Genomic DNA, 20,767 nt, shown 5'->3' with positions numbered 1-20,767 from the left:
CACCATTAACAATGTGTCACCTCATACATTTGTGAAATTTGTTGTGCCCTTAAGTCTTATCAATATATGAGAGTATGTAGTCTTTTCGGTGGCTTGTTCAGTGTCTAGAGGGTTAACCAAACCAAAAGAGTGGAACTAGGGTTAACCAAACCAAAAGAGAGGAACTAGTGATACTGAACAATTAATGATAAAATCATACTCAGAATATTTTAGAAGTGTAAATGTTTGCTAATTCAGCTAGTAAAGTATCTTTACTATAGTAAACAACCCTATGAGGAACATTGTGCCTTATCCATCAGGCAATGTCGGTCCACTAGAGAAGACCAAAGCCATATTGGGAGGTCAATGACCCTACCATGCAATAACTTCTGATGTTAGATAAGGCTAGAGTTGTAAATGAACCAAGTCATTTATAAACAAATTTAGATTTGGTTTTAAAAAATAAACTATTTTATCTTTATTTATTTAGCAAACAAGTCAAGCTCAAGCATAAGTTTAAACTCAACTATTAAATTATTCAAGTTTAAACATAACGATTTGTTTGTGAACAAGCTTGTGTATAAGGTTTAGTTTAAATATATATAATATTTTATCATTATATGGATACATGTATAAAAACATAACTTGATATTGGATTGTGAAAATTATAAATAAGTTCCTAAGATATCAAATTATAATTTTATAATATAAATGTGTAGTAAAAATTATACTGGTACATATTTACAAATTCCTAAATGAAAACCATTTTATCTAAGTAATTCAAATAATAAAATTTCAACTATAACTTATTTATGAAATATTAGCATAGAGTTGTGAATGGATAAAAGGATTGATCAACAAAACCCCCCACCACAATTACTAAAATCAATTTGTTATTAAAATATATTTCACATCATCGAAACAATTACTATCTGACACACTCCAAAGAAGGTTACTCAAAAGGAAAATTTGATGATCTTTGTTTCTTGCAAGTAATCCATATAACCATTTACTTAAAGAATAATCATGTAACCTTAACATTGATAGTAGTCACTTGCGGAAGCTACCCATGGGAAATCGCGGAGAAAAAATGATCTATTGGATTTTAAGACACCTCAAATGATTAGAAGGGTCTATTGGATTTTTAAGACAAACACCTCAAATAAATAGAAGAAAAGGGAAGAGAATATTACTAACCTCTACATACACATGTTGAAAATCCCAAATGATGACAAATTGCAAGTTCAAGAAGTAAAAATATTAGGTTTACCGTTTATGTTTTCAGTTTAGTTAGGTGTATACATTTCGGGTAAATGTACATTTTGCCAGATGTGTAAACAATGAGGATTATAGGGTTTTTAGTGGGGAAAGGAATAGTAAGGTTTTGGGGATAAAACAAAAGGGAAAAACCTAAGATTTGGGTTGCTATTAGACTATTAGTCAACAGTCCTGATAGGGCTTTCTAAGAGTTCTATTAGGACTATTTGATGGATGTGTAGTTTTGGGTTTTAGAGTTTTGGATTTTTAGGGTTTAAAGGGTGACAAGGTTTAAGTCGTTGGGTTTGGAATGAGGGGAGAGTGGAGAGGAGTAGAGTAAAGTTGGCTAAAAATAAGCTAATTTTGGGCAAATTTTACTTTACTCTACTCTACTTCTCATCTCTCTTCCTCAATCCAAACAGACCATTAAGAACAGAAGAAGATTATTCAAAAAAAACTTCTAGGCATCACACCTAAACTTCCTAAGTATCACATTTAAAGTTCCTTGGCATCACAACTCAGAAAAGGTTATATCACACAAACCAATAACAAGCTTCATAACTTCTCTAAAAATTTGAAAACTTTATTATTCTCCAATATGACTTTATTTTATACTCCTGACTAGGACTTGGACTCCTTGGGCACTTTTACTAAACCTAAACTAAATAACTAAACTCAAATGAAACCAAAATAAAAACTAATGGACTAGCACAACCCATCCTAGAAATTATGAAATTACAAAATTGCCCCTACCACTTAAAAATAAATAAAACAAGATAAAACTGAGATTTGACCCCTGCCTGCATCAACATGTCTTAAATCATTCATTCTTCTAAAATCATCAATGGCTTGCTCAATTTAGCACATTGTCAATTATTTTACCAATCCTATAAACATTAACAAAACTGACAATACAACACTAGTCTCCTCCACATAAAATAGCCGATGTGAACTTCATGGACATTACTAAGATTGCTTAAACTGCAACCTTGTGTGCTTAAGCATTTTCTTTTGCTCGCTTCATCAACTCTATGAATTCCTGAAAAGCTGTAGCAAGAATACCTTATGTCAATACTATGATGGGAGTTATGTCATACGTTCTATATAAACATAATTCACAATATGGGCATAGAGAAGCTGCAAAGAAGAATTAAAAAGGAAATCCACAAAACCAGCTCTTCTCTCATCCATTTAGCCTGTTGGACTCTGGAATTTTTTGAGATTTGCATTAGCCATGACTTACTTTAATACATATCTCAAGGAATGCTCTAATACAAATAATGTGAGCACCTTCCCAATGGGTGATAATTGATTCTGTATGTGCATGTGCGAGAGAGAGAGAGAGAGGGTGTCCATTACCATTGTCTGAATCATGAGGTCCTGGGGATGCTTCAGGGTGATATTGAAGAGACATGATGTTTTGTGCAGGGTAGGCAAGACCAGCACAGCTTCCATCATTAAGATTGACATGAGTTACTTCCACACCCTCAGGAAGTGATGCAGGGTCAACTGCATAGTTGTGATTCTGCCAATTTATAAATTTATCGTGAAAACACTCCCATAGAAAGAAAAATAAATATATATATATATATATAATTTACAAACGAATTACATTACTTTCACAAACTGTAATTCTTAGTTTTAAATTACTAATGTATCAGTATTACTGAAAAAAAAAAAACGATTTGTCAATGTCATATTTAACTGTTTCTCAGAGAAATGTTCAAATGTGATTAAGGGAGAGAAAAAGTTAATAGATAAGAGTTAAATAAAATTAACACACCTGAGCACTAATTTCAACATGGCCACTCCGAAGGTTACGAACCGGATGATTTCCACCATGGTGACCAAACTTCATTTTAAAGGTTTTACCTCCTAATGCCTGGCCAAGCAACTGATGACCCATGCATATTCCAAAAACAGGAAGCTTCCCCAGAATTTCCTTCACTGTTTCAACAGCATAAGGAACCGCAGAAGGGTCTCCGGGGCCATTGCTGAAAAGAACCCCATCTGGCTTTATCTTTAGAGTCTCTGAAGCTGGCCAAATTGAAGGGACAACTGTAATCTTACAGCCATAGGATGCCAAGCGTCTAAGTATGTTATGTTTGATCCCAAAATCATATGCAACAACCTTCAGTTCATATAAAAGCAACAAAAAATAGTAAGAACAAATGCCAAATTATTTAGGGGAAGTAATTTCAAGAAAACTTAAATAATGCTTACGTGAAAAGTGTTTCCATCTCTCCCATTGGCGTTAAAATCCCACTGTGACTTTGTGTTGTTAGTCCATTCATAAGGGGTCTTGCATGAAACACCACTTATCAAATCAACACCTGCAAATTAAAAGCAAGAAAACTATGGACTTAAAATTTTGGCAGAAAAACTAGGGAATAGGGACTTAAAATTTTAATATTTGGCCAATGACCTTTATGTCAACTGGCACCTCTTAGTGTTTCCAATGGACATCTATGGAGACATCCAGGTAAAAATCCTCCATCCCCCACTTGAAATGTTAATATTTACAAATCCCTTTAACTAACAGCATCAAATCCTTACCAACAATGTCCCATGAACGGGACAATTCCAATAGTTCCTCATCTGTTTTAGATTCTTCTGTGCTCAAAACACCGATAAGGCTTCCATCTTGCCTTAATCTACGGGTAATAGCACGTGTGTCAACATCATCTGCAGGATAATGGCACAGCATCAAAAGCAGAAGGGAGGTCAGAAGTTACATGGAGAAAATAGCTCGATAATTTAAAATTGCACAAGTCAAAAGTATTGGTCTTAAGATAACTCATGCTATATTAAATAACTTACAAATCCCCATGATGTTCCTTTCTGCTAAATAATCACCAAGTGTTTCTGCACATCTCCAATTTGAAGTACTGGAAGCAATTTATAAAATAATAAATGAGCACAGCTCAACAACAAAGTTGCTAGCATGAAAGTCCAAAGCAGCATTAACAAACTGTACCTGATACTTAAGCTTCTAATGACTAAACCACCAAGGAAGCATTGCATTGATTCTTCATCATCTGACATGAAAGACATCGAAATTAGATTTCAAATAGTCTCCAAGACATCAGAGTTTGCAATGATTCAACGGACAAATTTCACCCACCAAAATTTACACCAGTGTTGCCGATATGCGGGTTTGTCATCAGGACAAACTGTCCAGCATAACTAGGGTCTGTAAGAATCTCTTGATACCTGCAGTATACATGTAATACAACCAAAAATCAAATTCCAAGAATGAGCAGGCACGTTGCACAACTAGTCAACTCATGAACCTTAATAATAAGTTCTCTCACTATTGTTAAAAGTGCACCTAGGCATGGTTAAAGCACGAAGTACCAAACAAAAAGCACTCCTTGATCTAAAATAGAAGCATGTTACAAGTGTTAAATATGTACAAGTGTGAACTTCTTGTGGAAGCTCCAAGTGCAAAAAAGTACACCTTTCATTTCCATCATAACATATAATTCAAACAATCAAAACCATCATCAGCATCCAATTAATAATAACACTTGATTAGTTTTATGTTACTGTTCATTCAAATGTGCATATCATGTTCAATACTTCGTGTTTTGTGAATCCCAACTTTTCCTTGCAACTTGCTGAACATGCCTAACAGTGGCTGGTTTTCTAATAGATTGACAACATTGTAAAGCAGGTCCCCTTTTTCAGTAGATGAGATTAGGATGAAAGTATTATCTCAAAGCTTCTTTTCTCTGGCTTGCTCTTCCAAATCCAATTTTGGCCTAGAAATGCTAACATTCTGTTATCTTTATGAAAAAAACATTTCTCAAATCCCCAATCAGCACTGATATGTTGGACAGAACTTGGTCATAATTGGCAACGTTGGTATCTGTCAGCATATTGATGTGCTAGAAACAAGAAAGATATTTGATATAATGTATGAATTAATATGTTTCTCATGACTTTCTTCACTAGCTGATTCTTTTTCTTGTTTTTATTTTTTATTTTTTTATTTATAAGTAATTTCTTCACTGACTGATAATGTCTATGATATCACTTTTTACTACATCACACCCTTGTGAACAACGTGCAAATGTGGAAGCATCTATATCACTAACAACTATATTACTGTAAATTTAGCGAGAAAATGCAAGTTCCTTGACTTAGTTGTACTTCCAGAAAACATAAATTAGTTTCAAAGGTGTGCAGTTATTTGTGTAAGTTAAACCATACCCACAAGTAAAATTGATGAAACACCATCAATAACAATTTCTTCTAGCTTATGGAAAAAGGCCACCCTATTTTCATATCAACAGTCCAAGCCAATGCAAGGGTGCGCAGTGGATAGTTGAGAATACAACATGAAATACGCAGGGACAAACAAACTCTCACAAGTTAATAACAATGGATTAGCCCATGTGGCACGCTTAACAAATCTAAAGAAATGAAAATTTTAAAACTACTTATCCAGGTATAAAGAATTTATAGACCAGCTCACCCTGTCAAGGACGTATTGAATACCACTTCACCAACTTGTGTTCCCGAAGCACCAAATGACTTAGCCCTCCAGATTGAACCATCTTCTAACACAAGTCTAGCATCTGAAGTTTTCCAAGGCCTTTCTGCCACGCCTAAAGCAATAAAGATTGCATCAACTTTCAAGTACCACAACTATATGTACATATATTACAATATTAGTAATGATGGCTACAGTGATAGAGCATTCACATCAGTTCAGCTAAAACAACATAAGCCCCCAAATTTGGCCAATAAACCCAAAAAAAAAAACACACCCATCAGCTCATTTATTCATTATACAAATAAGATTTCGCTATAGTGTGCCTGTTCAAATCAAGAAAATTTGACATTTTAACGAAATAGGAGTATAGAATAGATAAACAGGTGTGCGCGTTTTGCAAAGTGGTTAGCTAATATAGAAAAAAGTGGGTTCTTATTCTAAAATAGACAGTAATTTTTACACAAGCTTTCTGGCTAAACTACCATTTTCGGTCTCTCAATTATGTGTTAAGTGCTTAGTTTAGTCTTCAAAAAACGGTTCAATTTCACCAAGTCCACCAAAATTAAAAGCCAAAATATGGAATCACACCCGAAGGTTGACTGGATCATATTTGCTGTGACTGCGTGTAACTGATGGACCAATAGAAACTTGGTTACTCATGAGGGGAAATGTAAAAGTAAAGAGGAATTGATCAGGTCTGTGGCTGACGATGTAGAAGAAATCAAGCAAAAGGAACAACCACAGTTGAGGCACCTTCCAAAGACCATACGCCCATGGTCCCCTCCTAGGCAGGACTGGTATAAAATTAACACAGACGGGGCTGTTTTCAGTGAGTCTGGGAGCTGTGGGTGTGGTGTAGTGATAAGGAATGAAGAGGGACTAATTATGGGAGCAATGAGTAAAAAGTGGGACCTGCCTTTGGGAGCATTAGAGATAGAAGCTAAAGCAGTGGAAGATGGGGTTCAGCTTGCTTGGGATCTCGGCCTTAAACGGATTATTATTGAGAGTGATTCACAAATAGTGGTCAGCTCAATTCGGGACCAAAACTTAGCACCAAGTAGCATCCAAAAATTCATAGATGGCTTACTATTGGATCTTCGATGTTTTGAAGCGTGGAATGTGTCTCATATTTGCAGGGGGTCCAACTCTGCAGCTCACATTATGGCAAGACATGCCAAGTCTGTAATTGATAGGGTCAAATGGATGGAGGATACCCCACCCATAATTTCTGCACAAGTGCAGCATGATGTTTTTCTGTATGAAATCCAATTTGTCTTAAATGAAGTCTTAAGTTGAGAATCTAAAAAAAAAAAAAACCCAAAATAAATCAAACAAATCATACTTCCTTTGAACTCTTTGGTGTTTTATCAATACTAATCAAATTTTTTGAACCACAGCTTGAACCACTCAATCAGTCAATTTGTAAACCAAATTTCACAACTTGTTTTCAGCAACACCATAGACCGAATTGACTATAATCAATAGTTTAAAAACAAAAAATATATATAGCATTGTATAATCGCATGAATGGCCAACCACAATATGATACACACACACACCAAAAAAAAAAAAAAAAAATCTAAATATTTACAATTTTTTTTTTGTTTTTGCTGGGTTTTAAATGTTGAAAATAAAGACATGTAGAGAGGAGGGGATTGGGTTACCTGTGGAGGCACGGTCGGAGGAGAGAGAGACAGAGCATCTAACGGTGAAAGCCCTAAGAATGGAAGAAGGATTGGAAAGAGGCTTTGATGAAGTAAAGCAGGTGAGTGGGTTTGTCACAGCCAATTCCATTGCTTTGCTTACCATTTTCTAAGTCTCACAGACACTGAACGCGGCAGTTAAGTTTTCGATGAGTTTAGGTTTTTGTGAGTTTTTATAAAGAGTAATTTGCCAAAGATAAAATGGGAGCGCGTAAGCTTTTTCTCAGCAAGGTCAAAACTGAAAAGTTTCCCAGTAGTAGTGGTAGAACTTCAGTGGTAGAATGTACTGAAAAAGCATTTTCTTTTTCTTTTTTATTTTAGGTTTTATATATTATATGCTTATTATTTTCCGTGTAATTATCTTATAAAATGTTACAATAATTTAGTTTAAGTAAAATTCTATTAGATGTATGGTTTAAGAGTTTGAAAATTATACTTCAACTAAAATTTTATAACAAAAAATTTAACAAATATAAACCCTGCTAAGGTTGAAACCCTTCATACTCACTCAAATTTCCACAAAGGAAACACATGGCAAATTAAAGATTTTGCAACGTTGTATCCATAGAGTTGCTCAAAGTAAATGCGAAGGTAAGAACATGTTGCCATCTTTCATGCTTATACTCTCTCTGATTACTACTTTATAATAGTGTTATTGTTGTGATTTTATTAGTATGAAAAATCTACATGTGAAAAATTATAGTTGTAAAAAATTGTATTTACGATTAAAACATTAGATTTAATCGTAATTTTAATTTAATATATAACAATTTCACCAATCAAATTTTCTTTAACGTTGCTATAATTTGTACTACTAAGTATGTTATATATAGAACCCTCATATGACCTTGGAAAAACCACTTTACAAAAAAAATTGTCATTAATAACAAGAAGAAGAAGAAGAAGAAGAGCTTACGTCAAGTAACAAATCCTGGGCCAATGGTGTTTAGGTCGATTCACAGTTGACACTCGGCTCCGTATGTATGTATGTATGTCTCTGTCCTCACAATCATCTAGGGAAATCTAACGCACATATCATGTGAAATTTAAATAATTCTTTCTTATTTCTTTTTTTTCTTTAATTTATAATTTTATATATATTGTAGGTGTGTAAGTGAGTGTAAGTGTGTAACCTGTTCTTAGAATAGGATTCAAAATGTACATTAATAAAAACCAACAGAAAATAGAATAGACCAACTATTATTTAATGTTTAATATTGATTTCTATATGGTAACTTGAGGGCAGGTGCAGGCGTGCAGTCCCAGTGATTTCTTTAAAGGAAAAGCTATCAACTTATCATTATCATAAGTTCATAACCATTTGATTGTTTCAAAAAGAAGAAGAATCATTATTAAAAATTTTTTTTAAAAAAAAAGCCCAAAATTTTATAAGCATTACATATCAAATTCGAGCTTGAGCACTATAACCATTTGGTTGGTTGAAGTAGCTTAGGACTTGGATAAAGCTTTAGAGCTTGTATCCAAAGCCAGTAATGTCCTTGCAGTATTGGACAGGAAGGTCTAGAACCCATCATCCAATGTTCAACAGAACATTGAATTGAAATAAGGTAGACAATAACAAAGTAGAAAGCTTTCCTCACTCTGTTGAGATCACTGAGCATTTTCTCTCAGTCTATTCAAATTTTGTTCTGAAGCACAGCAACTAGCTTGTGCAAAGCATATTGAAATTTACTGCACCTACAATCTTAAAAGAAACAAAATTTGCTTGCATGCTAACGCGTCATCAAAATACTAATTCTTGAATGAGCCAACAAACTGCGTGGTTTGGTTTATTAAGCAGATGAACTGGAGGCTGCCTCCTTTTCGTCAACTGAAAATGGTATAGGTTTGGTTGGGGCAGGCAATCGGCCGATGCTATCGACTTTATCCCTTTGTTTCGGGGGAGGCCTAGCTGCTTTGGGCAACAACCTGCCTTTCTTTTCAAACCACTCAGGCTTGAGCAGTGCTCGAAAGCCCAATTTGTTGTAATACACTCTTCTAACAGACCCACCAGCAGCTTCAACTGCTTCCTTTGCCCTAACTGTGACCCTTGAAACCTGTCAACGTCATATATAAGTATGGTTTTGTGTTTCACGAAAAGTGCTCTGCTTGTGCTTGAAATATCCAGATAAAGTGCATTGGCATTTAGTTCTTTTTTTTTTTTTGATGGGGGAAAAAAAAAAAAAAGAACTAAATGCTAAACTAAGGATACATCTTGGATATTTTCTTGACAAACTAGCACACAAAGGAAACACTAATGAACTCCAAAGGGTTACTCAATTTAAAAACACCTGATGTCTCATTGAAAGTGCAGCGCATAAATATGGTAAACACCTAGAGTCTTCAAACTAATTACTTAGCCATGAACCTTGTTTTTTTTTTTTTTTTTGGAATAAAACTACTAAGCTCTGAACGTTTACAAATAAATAAATAAATATATATACATATATATATATATATATATATATATATATATATATATATATATATATTTTACTCATCCATATGCATCATACATAAAAATTATTCAATAGCAAAGTTTAAAATTTCAAGATTTTAGTAAATGTTGACTTTTATGACCATTGAGAATATAATGAAATCACCAGGACCTAAACTGTGGGATTAAAATGATACAGCACGTACATATTTTTTGATAAGTAATACAACACTAAAATATAAATAGAGACATAGATATAGATGCTATCATTTTTTTTTTCTGTATTCTACATCTGGTTGAAGTGGTGCAGTTGAGTATAATAGAGGCATAGATATAGATGACATCATTTTTGTTTTCTATATTCAACATCTGGTTGAAGTGGTGCAGCAGCACTCTCAAGTCTCAACCCACCAGGTTGATATATGAAGCATGAATGATGCCTGAACAATACTTATGACAGTGGTGCAGTAACAATATTTGTGACAAAAGCAAAAAAATTCAATATGAAGCATGAATGATGCCTCGACTATATGGAAGAAGAGGCATGGGCAGTATATAATGCAGAAAGACCTAAGATAAAGATTCACCTCCAGATGAATTGGCCACTTGATTTGCTCAGCACCTCGTCCCATCAATCTTACTCCATCTTTTATTTGCTTTCCTATTGCCATTGTATCCTATTGCAATAGTTATAGCCAGAATGAGCCAAAGCAAATGAAGGAAAGGAAAGGAAATGGTTCGAATTTGGAAACTAGAGAAGGAAATAAATGTACCTTAAGTGTTTTCATTGTAATCAATTCAGAAGAATCTATCTTCCCAGCATTTATAAGTTTGGCAATTTTTCCCAAGCCTACTGGCTGCCAGAAAAGATGAAGATTTATAAATTTGGCATTTATGCTCAAATAGTTATCAGGATGTAAATTTAATGAAAGGTAACACAATCGGAACACTCTTTTCAACAAGAAAGGCCAAGTAGATCAATCTATCCTAAATATTGAGAGAGAGAGAGAGAGAGAGAGAGAGAGAGAGAGAGAGAGAGAGAGTGAAAGTTCGTGATAGGAGCTCCTGCCATAGCCATTAATTCTGCAACAAAAGATCAAGATCCAGACAAAGAAAATAACTAACTTTTTTTATTTGGATGCAAGTCAGTGATAAAAAAATTAAATAAACAATAAGTTCTTTTAGTCAAAGCTTCTAAATGAACATGGTAATGTTTAAACCAAAAAAAAAACATAGCAAAGGTGCCTAACATATGAGTTTTTGTGGTAAAAAGCAAGAGTTGCCAAACTAACTATTAGCTGTGAACTTCTACAAATAAATATATGTTCTTCTCATCCTATACATCATACATATAAATTATTCAATAACATAATTGAACATTTTAAATTGTTGATGAATGTTAACTTTTATGATCCATTGAGAATGTAATGAAACCACCTGAACCTGCACTGTGGATTATAAATAATACAGCACCAAAATATAAGTAGAGGCACATATATAGATGACATCAAAATTTTTTTTTTTGGGGGTAAATTTCACAAAGACCAAACTTTTTATGTTGTTGAAATAAGACCTTTAACCTATTTTTTCCCCACGAATATGGTATTATACCAATAGACCCTTCTATTAGTGTTCCATCTAATTGCTAACGGAGAGATCACATGGTTCGCAATAAAAATTAAAAAATAGAGCATCTTGTAAGGTAGTCAAAGGCAAAAGGCGATCTTAAGGCACCATGGCCTTGTATCACCCAATGTGTGAAGCGACAAAAAGGTGCTAGCCCAAGTAAAGCGGGGCATTAAATTCAAAAAATATTTATAATACATATAGAACTTAAATCATATGTACCTATTGTATTGAAATATTATAAAATGAAATGTTTTTAAATGCGTTGCATGAATAAATTAGGTCTACCAAATGATTTCAAAATAGGATTAACTTGGTTTAGGATCTATTAATTATTTTAACAATAGGTTTTATAACATGCTTTTTAACTTGCTACCCTGCAGCTCAAATTCTGCATTAGATCCAGTTAAATTAATAGAGGGCAGTCAGAGAGGTGTTCAAGTTACACTTGGTGTAATTCTGCAAGAGTTACACCGTTTATAGCAATTGATTTTCATAAGATCTAATGGTTTCTTTGAATTCAATTTCTGTGCTTGTTGGAGTTTGACACATAGAGGGGAAAAAATTAGGCTAGGCTCTCTGGGGTTAGGAGAGTGGAGGCCCGGCTACCTCGAATTAGCCAGAAATCCTGTTTTAGTTATTATGTACTAGGATCAATATGGGGGGATTCCGAAGTTTCTTCATTGAATCTAAGTTTTTTCAGTTGGTGGTGGAGGAAGGAGGGAATTTTTTTTCTCTTAAGATCTTTGAACGGGGAAAATTCTACATGCAATCGGTGTTTTTGGGCAAGAGAGCAGCCCTTTGGTTAGTACGGAATCTGGAACACTTTGTGATTGGGGTTAGTCCTAAGCAATTTTTCACGCTTAGGGAAGGTGCTACGGCGTACACCTTACAACGGGGGTCCAACTCTTTTGGGCAGTACGCATCAGTGACAGAGCTTAAGGTTGGTGGGCGGCGGCGAACTATCATTATTCCTGCAGGTAAATTACAACATGGATGGAGAATTTTTGGGGTTGAATTACGAAGGATGTTGGAACCAGCCCAATATGCGCTGGGTGGAGTGCAGTTTGTACCGTATAGGTCTAAGCAGATCCCCAAACATCATCCTCCCAGGTCTTATGTGGAAGTTGTCAAAGCTCCAGTGCAGGCGAGGTTGAAGCATGTTCAGCAGCCCTTCAACAATGATAAGCCTAAGGCTGATTTTGTGAAGAATATTGTGGAGTTTCCTAGTGAAAAGTCTCATACACAGGTTGTAGCTTTTGAAACGCAGGATGGTAGTTCTCATCAGGCAGCCGTGGGTGGTGGGGAGGGTGGAGCAGGTGATATTAATGGCAAGAATAAACTTGATGAGAAAATCTTGGAAGGAAATAATTGTAATATTCCTTTGAAACTTAATTTGAATTAAAAAATGGTGGAGTTTGGAAAGTTGTGTGATAATAGGAAGGGACGTTGGCTGGGGAGAGGGCTGACTGTGAGTGTGAATGAATTTGGAAAGAGGCGGGTATTATGGGATGCTGTTAAGGGAGAACAACAGGCTGGCAAATGGGTTCCACGTAATTCTGTTTCTACTAAGGCAGTGGGTATGGGTCCATCCAAGCTGAAGGCCCAAGCCTCGTTGGGTAATGAAGAACCCACGTTGGGCCTGGGATTGTTAAGCCCAACTAATTTTGAGGCCGGTGAGAGCTCACTTAGTGGATCTATGAGTCTCGGAGTCTTCTTTCCGGGAAGGAGTCACTTTGCCAAGTCCGGGTGGAAATAAACTTGCCACGAAGGTGTATCGGCGCTCGATGGTCGGACCCAACACATCGGAGCATCCAGCGATGCCGGGTCGAAGGCATCGGCGATCTCTTCCGGCACATCGGAGCACACTGACATCGCCGACGGCTCAGATGGTCACCCATCACCTCGGTGCAAACTTCGACGGCGCGCGGCTCGATGGTCTTCGGCGCACGAGGTTGAACTTGAGGTGGTCGGCTCGGCTCGGTTCGTCTAGTCCGGCCACCCAGCGAGCGGAACCGGTGGTGGTGGCCCGAGTCTCCCGGAACGAGGTTCCGGCGTTAGATGCTCCGTTTGGGTCGAGGTTGGGGCCGGTGGTGTCATCGAACTCAATAACGGAACAAGTTATGACTCTTGATGACCCGATAGTGTCGGAGGTGGTACCTTTGTCGTCTTCAGTGGCATCGGAGGATGGGGTTGAGGACTTTGTGGGGTTGGAAGGATTGGATTATTCTGACTCTGAGGGAGTTCATCTCCCTGGCCCAAATATAAGGGAATTGGTTGGAGATTTGGATAAGACTTGGGGTAACTCCAAAGACTGGATTTTACAAATGCGTGATGGCCGGCAATTAGTACTCCCATTATCCCTGTATCATTCTCCAGATTGTTTGTCAGTCTGCTCTAGTATAGAGGGTGAGTGTGTACCAGGCAGCGTTCCTTGTACTAATGGAGGGCAGAGGGTTACTTGGGCAGATGAGAGTGAGGGGCTAGTAAACTCCTTGGTGTGGTTCCGGATTAGTAAGTGAGCCTTGGGAGTACGATGGAAGGTTGAGGTCTTCGAGGGAGGTGATGAGCCGTTAGTTGTGGTACCTTTGGCCAGCGAAGGTCCGTTGGAGTTGGAGTCTAGTCATATGAAGGAGATTGGGTGTAAGGAGAATGAAGATAATTGTCAACTATCACAATGGGTAACAAATAGGATTAGGGCTTTCAAGAAATCTGTGGGTACTTCACTAGAAGGTTTTGAGGAGCAAGAATTTATTATTAGCCATAGAGGCCAAAAAGAAAGATAGACAGAAACTTGTGGTGGGTGATCAGACGAAGTTGGTTAAGTCCGGACAGAAGGGGCAGCGGGAGCTGAAAAATTTGCTGTCTTCTTTGAATGTTGAGTATGATATAAATAAAGCAAGGAGTGCAAGTTTTGAGCGGGCGGTTGTGTCTTATCAATGAATTTGAAGATTATTTCTTGGAACGTTAGAGGGTTGAATGAGCGGGATAAAAGGTTCAAGGTTGGAAACTTGATTAGGAAATGGGGGCCAGATGTGGTTTGTCTTCAAGAAACCAAAATGGGGCTGATTAATAGAGCAGTGATTCGTAGCTTGTGGGGTGGCCAACATGTTGACTGGTCATACTTAGGCTCTTGTGGTGCTTCTGGTGGGGTATTAGTGATGTGGGACACTCGGGTAGTGAATAAATTGGAGGAGGCAGTGGGGAGATTTTCGGTTTCCTGTAAGTTTACGAGTGTCGAATCGGTTTGTATGGGCGTTTACGGGTGTTTATGGTCCTAATTTATACCGAGATAGGAGATTATTATGGGAGGAACTTTGTGGCTTGAATAGGCATGGAGTGTCCCATGGTGTGTGGGGGGTGACTTTAATGTGGTTAGGTTCCCTTTCGAACGATTGGGGTCTACTTCTTTCACTCTTGCTATGAGGGAGTTCTCCAATTTTATCTCGAACGGGGTCTCATTGATCTCCATTGCAAGGAGGTACTTTCACTTGGTCTAATTCTAGAAGAAGTGTTTCGAAGGCTAGGTTGGACGGATTTTTGTTGTTTTGCAGATTGGGAGGATAAAGTCCCAACAATTTCTCAAAAACGGTGTCTAAATTGTGTTCGAATCATTTTCCAATTGTCCTTGAGGGTGGATTTTTTCGAGAGAGGGAGTATGCCATTTAGATTTGAGAATATGTGGTGAAGGATGAAGGTTTTGTGGATAGGGTTCGGTCATGGTGGGATTCCTACAGGAGTTCATGGTGTCCACGAGTTATATTCGCTACTAAATTAAAGCTCCTTAAAAATGATCTGAAAAGATGAAATGTGGAGGTGTTTGGTCATGTTGATGTTCGGATTAGAAAATTGTGGAAGGACCTTAGTGTTCTAGAGAAAAGGGAGGAGAGTCGGGGATTATCGCGAGAGGATAGGGTGGAAATGGGCGGAATTCGTGATGAGTTAGAGAAAGCTATCTGTTGGAAGAGATTTGTTGGAGACGGGAAATCGAGTTCTTTGTGTTAGGGAAGGAGACAAGAATACTAAGTTTTTCCATCGTATAGCTAATTCTCACAGGAGGGTTAATTCTATTGATAGGCTTATGGTGGATGGGGTGTTGTCATCGGACCTGGCTAGCAAGATCTATCTCTCAATTTTATAGGCAGCTTTATTTTGAGGAGGTGGCTCACAGACCTGTCTTAGATGATGTAGATTTTTCTAGCATCTCGGTGGAAGATGCGAGTTGGTTAGATAGGCCTTTCGAGGAAGAAGAGGTGTTTCAGGTGATCCATGACTTTAATGGTGATAAGGCACCTGGCCCGGATGGCTTTTCCATGGCATTTTTCCAGTCTTGTTGGGGTGTTTTGAAAAATGAAATTATGGCTGTATTCCACAACTTCCATACTCAGGCGGTGTTTGAGAAGAGTCTTAATGCTTCATTCCTAGCCCTTATTCCTAAGAAAGTGGATGCTGTGGAGGTCAAGGATTATCGGCCTATTAGCTTAGTTGGTGGGATGTATAAAATTATTTCTAAGGTGCTGGCTAATCGGCTTCGTAGGGTGGCGCATGGACTTATTTCGGATTCACAAAATGCTTTTGTGAAGGGCAGACAAATTTTGGATTCCGTCTTGATTGCTTCTGAATGTATTGATAGTAGATTGAAGTCGGGAGTTCCGGGGGTGCTATGTAAGTTGGATGTGGAGAAGGCGTATGATCATGTGAGTTGGGATTTTTTAATGTATATGTTGCGGCGTTGTGGTTTCTCAGAAAAATGGAGAAAATGGATAAGGTATTGCATTTCAACTGTGAAGTTTTCCATTTTGATCAATGGTAGCCCATCTGATTTCTTTGGAAGTTCTAGAGGACTTCGGCAAGGGGATCCCTTATCTCCATTGTTGTTTGATATTGTGATGGAGGCGTTGAGTCGTACGTTGGATGTGGGCTGTATCAGCTTCAGGCAATTCTCGAGCTTTTACGTAGTGCGGTATGACTGGTTCTTCAGTAATGGTATCTCACCTTTTATTTGCGGATGACACATTGATTTTTTGTGATGCTGAACCTTCTCAGATTGCTAATTTGAGGGCGATTCTTGCTAGATTTGAGGAGGTGTCAGGGCTTCGTATTAATTTAGGGAAATCTGAGTTGGTACCTGTTGGAGGGGTACCCAATTTGGAGGCTTTGGTGGGTTTGTTGGGGTGTGGACAGTCTTCTCTGCCCTTGAAATATTTGGGCCTTCTTTTAGGTGCAAAATTCAAGGACTTATCTGTTTGGAACCCTATTCTTGAGAGAATGGAGAGGAGATTAGCAGGTTGGAAGAGAATGTATTTATCTAAAGGAGGTAAGGTGACACTTATTAAAAGCTCACTCTCGTCCTTACCTACATATTTCCTTTCTCTTCTTCCTTTACCGGGTAAGGTGGCTAAGCGTATGGAGAAGTTACAGAGAGATTTTTTGTGGGATGGGATTGGTGGTGAACCTAAATTTCATTTAGTTCATTGGGCCAAGGTTTGTAGGCCTTTGCAGGATGGGGGGTTGGGTATAAGACAGTTGAGTAATTTTAATTCTGCCTTATTAGGTAAATGGTTGTGGAGGTATGGTACCGAGACTGATGCTTTATGGAGGAGGGTTATAGAGGCAAAATATGGGAACATGTGGGGTGGTTGGTGTACGAAGAAGGTGACAAGTCCTTATGGGGTCAGCTTGTGGAGATATATTAGAAGTGGTTGGTTGAACTTCTCTAAACTTCTTGTTTATGATGTGGGGGATGGTACTAGAGTAAAATTTTGGAAGCATGTATGGTGTGGGGATTGTACTCTCCAAGAGGCCTTTCCGGAGCTATATTGTCTTAGTAGGTCCAAGGACTCCTCAGTGGCTGAAGTTATGGGTTGGTCTCCTTTAGGGAGGTTTCATTGGAACGTGCAATTTCGTCGTCCACCAAAAGATTTGGAATAGGAAGCTTTTGACCGGTTCATGGGGCTAGTCTATTCCTCGTCACCGAGAGGGTTTGGTCCGAGATAAGGTTTGTTGGAAGTCTACAAGGAATACAAGTTTTGAGGTTAGAAGTTATTACGAGTTCCTTCTACCCTAATAATCTTGTTTCCTTTCCATGGAAAATGATATGGCAATCGAAGGCGCCTCCAAGGGTAGCCTTCTTTTCTTGGTCTGCTTCCTTAGGTAAGATCTTAACAACGGACAACCTTCGTAAAAGACGAGTGTTAGTTCTTGATCGGTGCTTTATGTGTAAGAGGTGTGGGTAGTCGGTGGATCATCTCCTACTTCATTGCACCATAGCTTGGGAGTTGTGGTCTTTGGTTTTTTGTTTGTTTGGAATTCAGTGGTTTATGCCTCGTACTGTTATTGAGGTGTTTGAGGCTTGGCAAGGAAAGTTTGCGCGACATCGTCACATTGATGTTTGGAGATTAGTACCTCACTGCTTGATTTGGTGCATTTGGCGAGAAAGGAATGCTAGAAGTTTTGAGGGTTGTGAACGATCTTTGCTGGAGATTAAGTCATTTTTCTTACACACACTTTTTGAATGGAGTGTGGTTTTTTCTCATTTTTCTTGTTCTTCCTTTTCTATTTTTCTTGACCGTTGTTCTTTTGTTTCTTGATTTTTGTACCCATAGTACATCCCCAATGTACTCATCTTGGCTTTTTCTTTATTATTTTTAATAATATTCTTACGTTATTTATAAAAAAAAAAACATGCTTTTTAAAATTAATAATCTAATAATAGGTTTTACAACAAACTTCTATAAAAATAAAATAAAAATAAAATCTACGGCTCTTGCCTTAGCACCGTTTTCATGACTTAAGGTGGTCACCTTGCTCTCCTAGACTCTAAAGGCGAGTTCCTCACTAAGGGCACTCGCCTTTAACTACAATGGCATCTTGTCATTGTTCCCCTCCCTTATCTTCTTCTACCCCCCCCCCCTTCCCTTCTCTCACTCTCTCTCTCTCTCTCACACACACACACACAACATTTCTTTTTCCCTTTATTTCTTCTCTCTCTCCTTTATTTGGGATTTCATATCTAGCATCCACTATTGCTCCAAGAACTCAACCCAGCTCAGCATATTCTGAAAGACAACCCAGCACCAGCATCAATCTAAGTGGCATCACTCCAAATACCCAAACTCGCCTTCGATCTTCGTTGGTGATAGTCTCTAAGTACTCAGGATTTGCAAGTGGGTTCGTTGATTCATTTCATTGAAAATGGGTCTGATTTTTTATCATTCATTTTGTGATGAGTTCACATGCGATGGTGGTTGTTTGATGGTTGAGGTGGGCTGTGTGGTGGAGGCTGTAGCAGGGTTGTGATCTAGGTGCCCATCATCACCAAATTATTGAAATTTTAGCATGCAACAAGCTTATGAAGTTGGCAAGATTGTTAACTAGTATTTGCCTCCCAATAACTAATTACCACTCTTGAGATATGATCCTTAGGATCTACAGATATGTCAGATTCCTTAAGTGTAGATATGACCACAATGCATTACTTCTATGGAATAAGGATAGTCTCCAGTTTTCATGCAACTTAGAAAAAAACTTCCACAGCCAATATCTAGCAGCAATATTGGAGCAAACTCCCAAAATTTAGGAAAATTCTAGGCCTAAATTGCAAAATCTCATCATCTCATGTAAGACTAACCACCCCAGATTCACGGGTTCAAGTGATCATTCTCCTAAAATGGCTGTCCACATAAAGCTTGATCAGCCCACCACTTTTGCTGGGTCATGTACCAAAATCTCTATTCACTTAATTTTCAATCCATCCTCTAGGTGGGACCTTTTAAGTTTTGGCCTCCATTATTACTCGGCTTGGAAAGATTACAACTGACATACAAAAAAAAATTACTTGACACATCCAAACCTCACCCCACTTGTCTACCAAGCCAAACCCCAATGACCAATTGGCACTCCCCTCATGCATACAGAGATTATGTCAAAACTGTTACTGCAACAACTTTTAAATCCATCCAAAATGTTACAGAATATTAGAACATGGTAAACAATCTAAGCTTGTAGTTTAAGGGCATAAGCATTTTTTTGATTGGTGGTTCAAAGGCATAATCATTAATCAAACAATATAATAACCCACTAATTTCAAAACTTAATGCACTTTTAGCGACGAACAAGTTAGAAGCCCTCTTTTCCTGATAATTTTAAGTTTTATTAGAAACAAGTTAGATTCTTTTCATGTAGATAGTGATTAGAATATGAATGATAACTTGAAGCCAGCAGAGCTAACCTAGGACCCTCTAATGAAGTACTTGAATCTACCAACCAAGAGAAATATGCTGTTACAGTATTTGCTCTATTGTCCTTACTTAGATATCAGACATTGACTTCTATCCTCGATGGTTTGTGCAATGACAGAACTAGCAGTTAACAATGAATTACATCCATTATGTGGTTGATGAAAACAGATTGCTTCACTGGTTTTTTCTTTTTCCTTTTTTTTTTCTTAAGTAAGAAATTGATTCATATTGCAAAGGGGGCACAATCCAAGAACACTGGAAGTATATATGGAGAACACCCAAAAACAAACCTATTAAGATGCATAATCTTAAAAATTACTAAGATTCCAATCTAACTATCAGTTCCCAAAACACAGACAAATCATCAAACACATCGAACACAAACCCAAAACTCCAATTTTCTTGCACTTTCTCAGCAACCAACCAACACAACAAAGACCCCATTTTTATTTTTCAAAAAAAGAAAAACAAAAGGGTACCTGAAAAGTGAGACTAAATGGGTTATGGAAGCCACGCTTGGGCAAGCGACGACGAAGTGGGGTCTGACCCCCTTCAAAGCCGAGCTTCCCAGAGCCTCTGGCTCTCTGTCCCTTGTGACCCCTCCCAGCGGTCTTGCCTTTCCCTGACCCAATTCCTCTGCCCTTCCTTGTCTTCTGCTTCCTCGGGACCTTGTCTCTCAGATCGTTCAGACTCAAAAGGCTGTACCACCTAATGCTCTCAAAAACTGTGGGCGCTTTCTGGACAGTCAATATGGAAGTATTAGAGTCAAGGCATTGTGTGAAGCGTAAAGGTTGGAGAATGAGATTGGGATTGGGATTGCGGAGTGACAGGATTGAGTTGGAGAGAATGGAAGAAAGTCTTCTTCTCAACATTTCTTCTTTTCTTTTTTGTTGTGAAGCTGAGAAGTCTCTGTGGGTTTCAGCTCATTTTGGGCGTGGACTCTTCACTTGGAGTGGTGAGTCTAAGGTTGTTGTCATGTCCCAAATGAAACTCACTGAGGCTTTAGGAGTTTTTAGGGATGGCC

The 20,767-nt window shown here is 37.8% G+C and overlaps 2 protein-coding genes across 2 annotated transcripts; both read right to left on the bottom strand.

Moving 5' to 3' along the window:
- Positions 1 to 2,037: 2,037 nt before the first annotated feature.
- LOC142625900 (carbamoyl phosphate synthase small chain, chloroplastic-like) lies at positions 2,038 to 7,736 on the bottom strand. The gene is made up of 10 exons (XM_075799649.1): positions 7,402 to 7,736; positions 5,717 to 5,849; positions 4,361 to 4,449; positions 4,214 to 4,274; positions 4,057 to 4,124; positions 3,793 to 3,921; positions 3,460 to 3,569; positions 3,020 to 3,367; positions 2,596 to 2,761; positions 2,038 to 2,283 (listed from the first exon to the last, which is right to left on the bottom strand). Exons 1-10 carry the CDS (start codon positions 7,544 to 7,546, stop codon positions 2,234 to 2,236), a joined length of 1,299 nt encoding a protein of 432 aa, XP_075655764.1. The 5' UTR covers positions 7,547 to 7,736; the 3' UTR covers positions 2,038 to 2,233.
- A 1,053-nt stretch (positions 7,737 to 8,789) lies between these two features.
- On the bottom strand, positions 8,790 to 20,767 carry LOC142626246 (uncharacterized). Its single transcript, XM_075800047.1, has 4 exons — positions 20,223 to 20,767; positions 10,651 to 10,734; positions 10,465 to 10,554; positions 8,790 to 9,497 (listed from the first exon to the last, which is right to left on the bottom strand). The coding sequence occupies exons 1-4, from the start codon at positions 20,613 to 20,615 to the stop codon at positions 9,234 to 9,236; spliced, it is 831 nt and encodes a 276-aa protein (XP_075656162.1). The 5' UTR covers positions 20,616 to 20,767; the 3' UTR covers positions 8,790 to 9,233.

Source organism: Castanea sativa, chromosome 2 (genome assembly GCF_040712315.1).
Source record: "Castanea sativa cultivar Marrone di Chiusa Pesio chromosome 2, ASM4071231v1".
Lineage (NCBI taxonomy): Eukaryota > Viridiplantae > Streptophyta > Magnoliopsida > Fagales > Fagaceae > Castanea > Castanea sativa.
The sequence above is the reverse complement of the archived record's forward strand: the minus strand, read 5'-3'. Positions and strand labels throughout refer to the sequence as shown.

Excerpts from the sequence above, each read along its gene's own strand:
- LOC142625900 (XM_075799649.1), bottom strand. The coding sequence starts at position 7,546 with ATGGTAAGCAAAGCAATGGAATTGGCTGTGACAAACCCACTCACCTGC. Across the intron at positions 4,450-5,716 it reads TTCAATACGTCCTTGACAGG|GTATCAAGAGATTCTTACAG; the intron begins GTGAGCTGGTCT and ends TGTATACTGCAG. Across the intron at positions 2,284-2,595 it reads ACCTCATGATTCAGACAATG|CTTTTCAGGAATTCATAGAG; the intron begins GTAATGGACACC and ends TTCTTGCTACAG.
- LOC142626246 (XM_075800047.1), bottom strand. The coding sequence starts at position 20,615 with ATGTTGAGAAGAAGACTTTCTTCCATTCTCTCCAACTCAATCCTGTCA. Across the intron at positions 10,555-10,650 it reads TTACAATGAAAACACTTAAG|GATACAATGGCAATAGGAAA; the intron begins GTACATTTATTT and ends CTATTGCAATAG. Across the intron at positions 9,498-10,464 it reads AGTGGCCAATTCATCTGGAG|GTTTCAAGGGTCACAGTTAG; the intron begins GTGAATCTTTAT and ends TGACGTTGACAG.